Raw genomic sequence first — 12,500 nt, forward strand, 5'->3', positions numbered from 1 at the left:
CGCGGCGGGTGTGCGGTAAGTGGTCCGACGTGTGTGGTCCGATGTGTGGTGGTGTGCGGTAAGGTGGTGGTGGTGGTGGGTAAGGTGGGTGTCCGATGTCCGATTGCGTGCGTGCGTCCGATTGCGTGCGTGCGTGCGTCCGGGATAGTCCGATCGTGCGTGTGCGTGCGTGTGCGTGCGTGCGTGCGTGCGTGTCCGCTGTCCGATGCGGTCCGATTGCGTAAAATCCGACGTGCGGCAGGTGTGCGTGTGTGTGCGGTGCGTGCGTCCGATGCGGTCCGATGTTGTCCGACGTGTCCGATGCGTGCGTGCGTGCATGCTATGCGGGTCCGATTTCTGCAGCGCATGCGGGTAAGGTAAGGTGTCCGATGTGCGTGGTGGCAAGGTCCGACGTGCGTGCGTGCGTGCAAGGTCCGATTTGCGGCAAGGTCCGACGGCGTGCGTCCGATTTGCGCCGCTAAGCGCAGGTGTCCGATTGCGCTGCTAAGGCAGGTAAGTAAGTCCGATTTGTGCGTGCGTCCGATGCGTGCGCTGTGTGCGTCTGCTGTGTGCGTCGAGTGCGTGCAAGGCTTTGCGGTGTCCTCATCCCCTGTCAACCCGCAGATGATCGTCCCGGATAAATAGCCTTGTCATCCTCTTCACAGCCGGTGAGTGGTCTCAGATCAGCACCACCCTTTGATGATCTTTAAACTCTCATCTCTTCATCATCACCATCATCATCATCATCCCATCATCATCGCTACCATCGTCATCATCATCATCATCATCAACACAACACATCGGATAACGCCTACCATCAATCTCCGCCTCATCAGATATCTCTCACGCATCTCATCATACGCGCAAGGCATCACTAACAATCTATCGTGTTGGTTAATTTACGTCCCCGAAGAACACATCCCCAGGTTTGCGGAACTGTGCGGCATATCCCAGTGTGCGGCACCATGTCCTTCCATTCTGTGCAGTGCACCCATAGGCATTATCCCTGTGTGTATTTTCCTGCGTGCACCATGCGTATTATCCCGCGGCACCTTTATGCGTATTATCCAGTGTGCGTATTATCCATGCGTACCATACGTGTTATTATCCCAGGTAACCATGCGCATATCCCATTGTCAGGCACCATGTGCTATTATCCTTGGTGTGTAATCTTCGTGCATACCTCCAGTCAGGTGCATATCCCATGGCACCATTCATAAAATATCCCCATTGTGGCACCATGTGCATATACTCTTGTGTGCGTATTATTCCTGGTAAAATTCATGCGTATAATCCTGGTCAGGCACCTCATGCGTCATATCCCTTTGGTTGTGGCACCATGTGTATCCTTGGTCAGGCACTTCATGTGTATATCCTCTATTGCGTAACCATGTGCATATCCCTCCTTGTGTGTGTGTATATCCGTGGCACTTAATGTGGTCACCATGCATATCCTGTTAAGCACCTATGTGTATATCCTCTTGTGTGTGTAATATCTAGGTGTGTCACCATGTGTATATATCCTTGGTTTCAGGCACCATGTGGCTATTACTCTGTGTGTGTATATTCTGTGTGCGGCACCTATGCGTATTATCCCATCAGGTTGTGTAAATTATGTGTATTATCCCTGGTTGTAAGCACTATGCGTATACCCTCGGTTGGTGGTCACCTTAAAGTGTTAATATCCTGGTTGTGTACTTCATGTGTATATCCTCCTCTGTGTGGTGCGTATTTTCCCAGTGTGCACTTTGCTGTGTATATTCCTGGTGCGTCATCATGTGTGCTATCTGGGTGTACCTATGTGTGCATATCCTGGTTGCGTCATCATGCGGTGGGTATATCCTGGTGTGGTACCTTGTGGTTTATCCTGCGTGTGTACCTTTATGTGTATATTCTGGTGTGTACCTTATGTGGTATTATCCCTGGTTGTGTACTCATGCGTATTCTCCCGGTGCGTGTGTGTATTGTCCTGTGTGTGTACCATGTGTATTTTCCTGGTCAGGCACTCATGTGTATTTTCCTGGTTGTGTACCATTCGGCGTGTATATTCTTGTTGTGTACTCATGTGTATATTCCTGTGTGTGTGTACCTATGCATATTTCCCTCTATGTGTGTGTATATCCCAGGTAACAATCTGGCGTGCGTATTATCCGTGGTTGTGCACCATGTGTATTATCCCTATTAGGTGCAACCATGTGTATTATCCTTTGCTGTGCACTATGTGCATTATCCCGGCCGGTACCATGATGCATATTCCTGGCTGTGTGTGTGTATATCCTGTGTGCGGTACTTCATGTGTGCATATCCCATGCGTGTACCATGTGTCTATTCTAGTGTGTGTACCTTTGCGTGTATTATCCTGTTGCATGTACTATGTGTATATTCTGGGTGTGTACTATGTGTATATTCTGGTTGTGTACTATGTGTATATTCTGTGTGTGTACTATGTGTATATTCTGGTTGTGTACTATGTGTATATTCTCTGTGTGTGTGTATATTCTGTGTGTGTACTATGTGTATATTCTGGGTGTGTACTATGTGTATATTCTGGGTGTGTACTATGTGTATATTCTGGGTGTGTACTCTGTGTATATTCTGGTTGTGTACTATGTGTGTGTACTGTGTGTATTAGTACCTTCACAGGACAGGCCGTGGGACGTGACCCCCGACAGCGCCTCTCTGCACACGTTGCAGTAGGTCGGTCTGGCGTGAGAGCACGCGTACCAGTTGTGTGTCCCGCTGAAGTGGTCCATGCTGTACTGGGTGGACTGGGAGAGACACACACACATCAGCAGCTGTACTGGGTGGACTGGGAGACACACACACATCAGCAGCTGTACTGGGTGGACTGGGAGAGACACACACACATCAGCAGCTGTACTGGGTGGACTGGGAGACACACACACATCAGCAGCTGTACTGGGTGGACTGGGAGAGACACACACACATCAGCAGCTGTACTGGGTGGACTGGGAGACACACACACACATCAGCAGCTGTACTGGGTGGACTGGGAGACACACACAACATCAGCAGCTGTACTTGGGTGGACTGGGAGACGACACACAACATCAGCAGCTGTACTGGGTGGACTGGGAGAGACACACACACATCAGCAGCTGTACTGGGTGGACTGGGAGAGACACACACACATCAGCAGCTGTACTGGGTGGACTGGGAGAGACACACACACATCAGCAGCTGTACTGGGTGGACTGGGAGAGACACACACACACACACACATCAGCAGCTGTACTGGGTGGACTGGGAGACACACACACATCAGCAGCTGTACTCGGGTGGACTGGGAGAGACACACACATCAGCAGCTGTACTGGGTGGACTGGGAGAGACACACACACATCAGCAGCTGTACTGGGTGGACTGGGAGACACACACACACATCAGCAGCTGTACTGGGTGGACTGGGAACACACACACATCAGCAGCTGTACTGGGTGGACTGGGAGAGACACACACACATCAGCAGCTGTACTGGGTGGACTGGGAGAGACACACACACATCAGCAGCTGTACTGGGTGGACTGGGAGAGACACACACACATCAGCAGCTGTACTGGGGTGACTGGGAGACACACACACACATCAGCAGCTGTACTGCGTGGACTGGGAGACACACACACACATCAGCAGCTGTACTGGGTGGACTGGGGAGAACACACACACATCAGCAGCTGTACTGGGTGGACTGGGAGAGACACACACACATCAGCAGCTGTACTGGGTGGACTGGGAGACACACACACACATCAGCAGCTGTACTGGGTGGACTGGGAGAACACACACACATCAGCAGCTGTACTGGGTGGACTGGGAGAGACACACACACATCAGCAGCTGTACTGGGTGGACTGGGAGAGACACACACACATCAGCAGCTGTACTGGGTGGACTGGGAGAGACACACACACACAGCAGCTGTACTGGGTGGACTGGGAGACACACACACACACATCAGCAGCTGTACTGGGTGGACTGGGAGACACACACACACATCAGCAGCTGTACTGGTGGACTGGGAGACACACACACACATCAGCAGCTGTACTGGGTGGACTGGGAGAACACACACACATCAGCAGCTGTACTGGGTGGACTGGGAGAGACACACACATCAGCAGCTGTACTGGGTGGACTGGGAGAGACACACACACATCAGCAGCTGTACTGCGTGGACTGGGAGAGACACACACATCAGCAGCTGTACTGGGTGGACTGGGGAGACACACACACATCAGCAGCTGTACTGGGTGGACTGGGAGAACACACACACATCAGGCTGTACTGGTGGATGGGAGAACACACACACACATCAGCACTGTACTGGTGGTGGGAGAGACACCACCAGCGTTCGCCAGTTGACTGGGAGAGACACACACACATCAGCAGCTGTACTGGGTGGACTGGGAGAACACACACACACAGCAGTGTATGGGTGACTGGCACACACATCAGCAGCTGTACTGGGTGGACTGGGAGAGACACACACACATCAGCAGCTGTACTGGTGGACTGGGAGACACACACACACATCAGCAGCTGTACTGGGTGACTGGGAGACACACACACATCAGCAGCTGTACTGGTGGACTGGGAGACACACACACATCAGCAGCTGTACTGGGTGGACTGGGAGACACACACACACAGCAGCTGTACTGTGGACTGGGAGACACACACATCAGCAGCTGTACTGGGTGGACTGGGAGACACACACACACAATCAGCAGCTGTACTGGGTGGACTGGGAGGACACACATCAGCAGCTGTACTGGGTGGACTGGGAGACACACACACACATCAGCAGCTGTACTGGGTGGACTGGGAGACACACACACACATCAGCAGCTGTACTGGGTGGACTGGGAGACACACACACATCAGCAGCTGTACTGGGTGGACTGGGAGACACACACACACATCAGCAGCTGTACTGGGTGGACTGGGAGACACACACACATCAGCAGCTGTACTGGGTGGACTGGGAGACACACACACATACATCAGCACATGCTGGCTCTACACACGCTAAAAGTCCTGATTATTTACATGGAGTCTGGTGGGTTTGGTGATGGGGATTGACATGACTCTGATTACAAGAGACAGACAGGCAGACAGACAGACAGACAGACAGACAGACAGACAGGCAGACAGGCAGACAGACAGGCAGACAGACAGACAGATATAGAGACAGACAGACAGACCTCATAGTTGTGTCTGTTCTGAATGCAGCGTAGAGCGGCCATCCACTCCTCCATCTCCTTCCTGTTGTCTGCACACAGAATGAGACGTCTGCAGGGGGTGATGACCTGTAACACACACACACACACACACCACACACACACACACACACACACACACACCAGACACACACACACACACAAAGACACACACACACAACACACACACACAAACCACACAACAGTATCAACAGGTTGTAATGTTGTTGGTGCATCTGGACCTTTGTTGTGATAACAGTATATGACCCAGCAGGATGTGTATGTGTGTGTGAGAGAGTGTGTGTGTGTGTGTGTGTGTGTGTGTGTGTGTGTGTGTGTGTGTGTGTGTGTGTGTGTGTGTGTGTGTGTGTGTGTGTGTGTGTGTGTGTGTGTGTGTGTGTACATCCTGTTCAGCTGCTCAGTGTGTGTGTTCAGTTAGAACCAGCAGGGTGGATCTAACTCTGACTTCTGCTCTGATACTAAACCTGGGTTCAGCTTCTGTCTCTCTCTCTGTGCCTGTCTCTCTGTGCCTGTCTCTCTCTCTCTCTCTCTGTGTCTGTCTCTCTCTGCCTGTCTCTCTCTCTCTGTGCCTGTCTCTGTGCCTGTCTCTCTCTGTGTCTGTCTCTCTCTGCCTGTCTCTCTCTCTCTGTGCCTGTCTCTCTCTGCCTGTCTCTCTCTCTCTCTGTGCCTGTCTCTCTCTGCCTGTCTCTCTCTCTCTCTGTGTCTGTCTCTCTCTGCCTGTCTCTCTCTCTCTGTGCCTGTCTCTCTCTGTCTGTCTCTCTCTCTTCGCCTGTCTCTCTGTGTCTGTCTCTCTCTGTGTCTCGTCCTTCTCTCTCTGTGCCTGTCTCTCTCTCCCTGTCTCTCTGCCTGTCTCTCTGTCTCTCTGTGTCTCTCCCTGTCTCTCTCTCTCTGTGCCTGTCTCTCTGCCTGTCTCTCTCTCTCTCTCTGCATGTCTACAGTAATAGTATCAGTAGTGTATCGAACATTTAGGAACCATGCTGACCAGAAGCTCCACATCTGATTGGTTGATAGTCTACTGGTTGATATTAAGAGTTATTATTATGGTATAGATAGTCTACTGGTTGATATTAAGAGTTATTATTATGGTATAGATAGTCTACTGGTTGATATTAAGGTATTATTATGGTATAGATAGTCTACTGGTTGATATTAAGGTATTATTATGGTATAAATAGTCTACTGGTTGATATTAAGGTATTATTATGGTATAGATAGACTACTGGTTGATATTAAGAGTTATTATTATGGTATAGATAGTCTACTGGTTGATATTAAGGTATTATTATGGTATAAATAGACTACTGGTTGATATTAAGGTATTATTATGGTATAAATAGTCTACTGGTTGATATTAAGGTATTATTATGGTATAGATAGTCTACTGGTTGATATTAAGAGTTATTATTATGGTATAGATAGACTACTGGTTGATATTAAGAGTTATTATTATGGTATAGATAGACTACTGGTTGATATTAAGAGTTATTATTATGGTATAGATAGACTACTGGTTGATATTAAGAGTTATTATTATGGTATAGATAGTCTACTGGTTGATATTATATATTTTATTTTTTTATAAATAATTTATTTTTATAAAGAGTTATTATTATGGTATAGATAGTCTACTGGTTGATATTAAGGTATTATTATGGTATAGATAGACTACTGGTTGATATTAAGAGTTATTATTATGGTATAGATAGACTACTGGTTGATATTAAGAGTTATTATTATGGTATAGATAGTCTACTGGTTGATATTAAGGTATTATTATGGTATAGATAGTCTACTGGTTGATATTAAGAGTTATTATATGGTATAGATTGCATATTATTATGGTATATAGCTACTGGTTATATAGATTATTATTAATTATAGATAGACCTAGTTGATATTAAGTTATTATTATGGTATATTACTGGTTGATATTAATATTATTATATAATTTATTAATTTATTATTTTTATAATAACTACTGGTTATATTAAGTATTATGTATAATACTTGGTTATATTAAGTTATTATTATGGTATAGATAGATACTGGTTGATATTAAAGTTATTATTATTATAGATACTACTGGTTGATATTAAGAGTTATTATTATGGTATATACTACTGGTAGAAGCTGTAGTGATGAGGAGGATGAAGACTCACGGTGAAGCTTTGTTACGTTCTTTGTCTGTCTAGTCACTCTCGATGATCGACTGAAACACACACACAACACACACAGCTGAAACACACACAACACACACTCACAGCTGAAACACACAACACACACTCACAGCTGAAACACACACAGACAACACACACTCACAGCTGAAACACACATCACACACTCACAGCTGAAACACACAACACACACTCACAGCTGAAACACACAACACACACTGGTCACAGCTGAAACACACACACACACACACACTCACAGCTGAAACACACAACACACACACTTCGGTCACAGCTGAAACACACACACACAACACACACACTCACAGCTGAAACACACACCACATCTCACAGCTGGAAACACACACAGACAACACACCTCACAGTGAAACCACATCACAACTCACAGCTGAAACACACAACACACACTCACAGCTGAAACACACACACCCAAGCTGAAACACACAACACCCCACAGCGAAACACAACACAAACAGCTACACACAACACATGAAACAACACACAACACCTGGTCACGAGCGAGAACACACAACACACATCACAGTGAAACACAACACACAATGGTCACAGCTGAAACCCCAAACACACACACGCTGAAACACACACTCACAACACTCACAGCTAAACACACAACACCCACCAAACAGCACAAAACACACACACTTAGCTGAACACACACAACACACACTGCACAGCTGCCAAACCACACTCACAGCTAACAACCACAACCACTGACAGCTAACAACACCCACACTCAACTACCCACACCCCACCACAGTGACAAACACCCGCTCAACTGACCCCACTCACGGACAACAACCACCAAAAAACCCACAGCTGAACAACACACCACACTGGCACAACACACACCATCACAGCTGCACCAACACACCACATACAAGCTAACCCTCACAGCTAACCACACACACACCTGGCAAGCTACCAACCACCAGGACCACTGAAACACACACCCCAAGAACACACAACACCACACACACCATCACACCACACTCACCACCCGAACACACCCCACTACACACACACAACTGGTCCCCTACATGAAACACACGTACACCACACACCCGCTCCACTGTACCACACTGACCACACAAACACACATCACACACACTCACACCACCCACTAACAACACACCTGGTCAGCTGCACACAACACAACACCACAGCTCACAGCTGAAACACACACACACACTACCACACAAGCTAAACACACACTCACAGAACAACCACACTGTCACTACACAACAAACCACACTCACAGTACACACACACACACGAAGCTAAACACACCACACAACCCCCACACACAGCCACCCAACCCCCACCACCACTTGCAAGTAACCACTGCCACAGGAAAACGAAACACACACAGAACCAGCGAACTGGCAACACACACACCAATGAAAAACCCACTGCAATACACACACACCAATAACACACAAACACGCTGAACACACAAAACACACCCCCCCCACTGCCACACAAACACTCATCACAATACCACAGAACACACACATCTCACAGCGCTGAACACACACACACTCACAATGGAAAACACCACAGCTGAACCAACACACGGTCACACTGATTACACACACACACTGGTCACAGCTGATATACATATATATTATAGAGTGTATTACATAATATATCTGTAATGGGTCTAAGTAGTACACGTTCTTCCTCTCCAGTTTGAAGTAGTATATATTAGATAGTGTAGTATATAATATATATGTAGTATAATACCTTGGCTGGTACAGTGCTGCCTCTCAGTTTAAGTAGTGTATATATTAGATATGTAGTATATAGTATATATATGTAGTAATACCTTGCGTCTGAATAGTACAGCGTTCTTCCTCTCAGTTTGAAGTGGTAGTATATATTAGATAGTGTGAGTTATATATATATATGTAGTAAATACCTTGGCGGTCCAGTAGTACAGCGTTCTCCCTCTCAGTTTGAAGTAGTATATATTAAATAGTGTAGTATATAGTATATATATGTAGTACACCTTCGGTCTGAGTATGTCCTCCTCTCAGTTTGAAGTAGTATATATTAGATAGTGTATTATATAGTATATATATGTAGTAATACCTTACGGTCTGGAAGTGTACAGCGTTCTTCCTCTCAGTTTGAAGTAGTATATATTAGATAGTGTAGTGTATATATATATGTAGTAATACCTTAACGGTCTGGTAGTACAGGTCCTGCCTCTCAGTTTGAGTAGATATATATTAGATAGTGTGGTATCATATATTATATATATGTAGTTAATACCTTGGCGATTCACAGGTAGTACGACGTCCTGCCTCTCAGTTTGAAGTAGTATATATTAGATAGTGTAGTATATAGTATATATTATGTAAGTAATACTTAACTTGAGTCTGAAGTAAATTGTACAGTTCTTCCCTCTCAGTTTGAGTAGTATATATTAGATAGTGTAGTATATAGTATATATATGTACCTAAATATTTATATATATAGTAGTAATACCTTGGCGGTCTGAAAGTAGTACAGCGTTCTTCCTCTCAGTTTGAAGTAGTATATATTAGATAGTGTAGTATATAGTATATATGTAGTATACCTTACGGTCTGAAGTAGTACAGCGTTCTTCCTCTCAGTTTGAAGTAGTATATATTAGATAGTGTAGTATATAGTATATATATGTAGTAATACTTTGGCAAGTATGTGTACAGCGTTCTTCCTCTCAGTTTGAAGTAGTATATATTAGATAGTGTAGTATATAGTATATATATGTAGTAATACCTTACGGTCTGGTAGTACAGCGTTCTTCCTCTCAGTTTGAAGTAGTATATATTAGATAGTGTAGTATATAGTATATATATATGTAATACCTTGGCGTCTGGTAGTACAGTTCTTCCTCTCAGTTTGAAGTAGTATATATTAGATAGTGTAGTATATAGTATATATATGTAGTAATAGTACAATGAGTTCTCCCTCTCAGTTTGAAGTAGTATATATTAGATAGTGTAGTATATAGTATATATGTAGTAACCTTGGGTCTGGCGTATGTAAACGTTCTTCCCTCTCAGTTTGAAGTAGTATATATTAGATAGTGTAGTATATAGTATATATATATATGTAATACTGGCAGTCTGGACGTAGTACAGTTCTTCCTCTCAGTTTGAAGTAGTATATATTAGATAGTGTAGTATATAGTATATATATGTAGTAATACCTTGGCGGTCTGGGCGTAGTACAGCGTCCTGCCTCTCAGTTTGAAGTAGTATATATTAGATAGTGTAGTATATAGTATATATATGTAGTAATACCTTGGCGGTCTGAGCGTAGTACAGCGTTCTTCCTCTCAGTTTGAAGTAGTATATATTAGATAGTGTAGTATATAGTATATATATGTAGTAATACCTTGGCGGTCTGGGCGTAGTACAGCGTTCTTCCTCTCAGTTTGAAGTAGTATATATTAGATAGTGTAGTATATAGTATATATATGTAGTAATACCTTGGCGGTCTGGGCGTAGTACAGCGTTCTTCCTCTCAGTTTGAAGTAGTATATATTAGATAGTGTAGTATATAGTATATATATGTAGTAATACCTTACGGGTCTGGGCGTGGTACAGCCGTTCTTCCTCTCAGTTTGAAGTAGTATATATTAGATGAGTATATTGAGTATATAGTATATATATAAAAAAAATGTAGTAACTTAATTTTAAAAGTTTTTTTTTTTGCTAAAAAAAAATTTTTTTTTGTTTCTTTGCTTACACCTGACAGCACCGATTAGCTGGAAACAGCTGATTGGTCCTGTGATGGAGAGACAACAACAGCTGATTGGTCCTGTGATGGAGAGACAACAACAGCTGATTGGTCCTGTAAAAACAACACCCCAGAGAAACAACAGCCCCAAAAGAGACAAACAACAGCCTGTCCCGAGAGACAAACAACAGCCGTCGGTCCTGGTGGGAGAGAGAAACAAACAGCCCCCGATGGAGAGACAACAACAGCTGATTGGCTCTGTGATGGAGAGACAACAACAGCTGTTGGTCGGAGGAGAGACAACAACAGCCCCAAGTGCATGAACCAACCATGGTGCCAGCCCCACCAAGTACATGTTGACAGCATATTGCTTTTATACGCAGGCCGATGGGTGATGATGACAGCACAGATGGTGCCGATGGGCCAGGACATGCCACATACAGGACATGAGAGACAGCAGGACAGGACATGATGATGAGACAGAGGAGCAGGAAGACATGAGATACATGACATGATGACATGACACATATACAGACATATTTACATATATACATTATTTACACATTTATTCTACATGCACAAAACATTTACATAAAACACACATAAATGAGACATATATTTTTATATTTTAAAACATACCTATTTTATTTATTTACATAAATTACATTTAATATTACAAAATTATCAATATACAAAAACATACTAAAAAATTAACCCCATTACATACACATTATCATAAACATATTTTATCTCCTTTATTTCATAAAACACATTATTATACTACCTTTTTTTATTCATTTATTTATATTACATTTATTGTCATACATATTTTATGATACATAAAAATATTTATTTACATCCTATTTATTATTTATTATTAAACAATATTTATGTCTAAATTATCTCAAATATATACTATTATTTTATTATATAAATGAAATATAAAATGAGGTAAAAAAATATATATTAGAGTGGAAAAAAAAATATAAGCAATAAGAGGGAAGGGAAAGGAGGTGAGGAGAGGAGGAGTATAGTGAGAGGTATGGAAGAGAAGATGAGGAGAGGAGGAGAAGAATGATGGAGGAGGATATAAGGAGGATATAGCGAGAAGATAGTGAGATAAAAAAATGAGAGGAGGAGAGAAGGAGAAGAGAAGGAGGGAGAGGAGGAGGAGAGAAGGAGAGGAGGAGAGAAGGAGAAAGAGGAGGGAGGAGAGGAGGAGGAGAAGAGAGAGAGGAGAAGAGAAGGAGAGAGGAGGAGGAGAAGGAAGAGAGAGGAGGAGAAGAGAAGGAGAGAGAGGAGGAGAAGAGAAGGAGAG

At 44.1% G+C, this 12,500-nt stretch overlaps 1 protein-coding gene and 1 pseudogene across 1 annotated transcript in view; one reads left to right on the forward strand and one right to left on the reverse strand.

Annotated features, from left to right (window-relative positions):
- The window catches only part of LOC120544569 (diacylglycerol kinase delta-like), a gene marked incomplete in the record, with an annotated part of 49,970 nt that extends 44,667 nt beyond the window's left edge, over positions 1-5,303 (reverse strand). The window contains 2 exon segments of the mRNA XM_039778440.1: positions 2,615-2,747; positions 5,205-5,303. Coding sequence (XP_039634374.1) covers positions 2,615-2,747; positions 5,205-5,258 — 187 coding nt within the window.
- LOC120543706 overlaps positions 1-12,500 on the forward strand; it is a 301,907-nt pseudogene that overhangs the window by 249,502 nt on the left and 39,905 nt on the right.

This window comes from Perca fluviatilis, chromosome 2 (assembly GCF_010015445.1).
Source record: "Perca fluviatilis chromosome 2, GENO_Pfluv_1.0, whole genome shotgun sequence".
Lineage (NCBI taxonomy): Eukaryota > Metazoa > Chordata > Actinopteri > Perciformes > Percidae > Perca > Perca fluviatilis.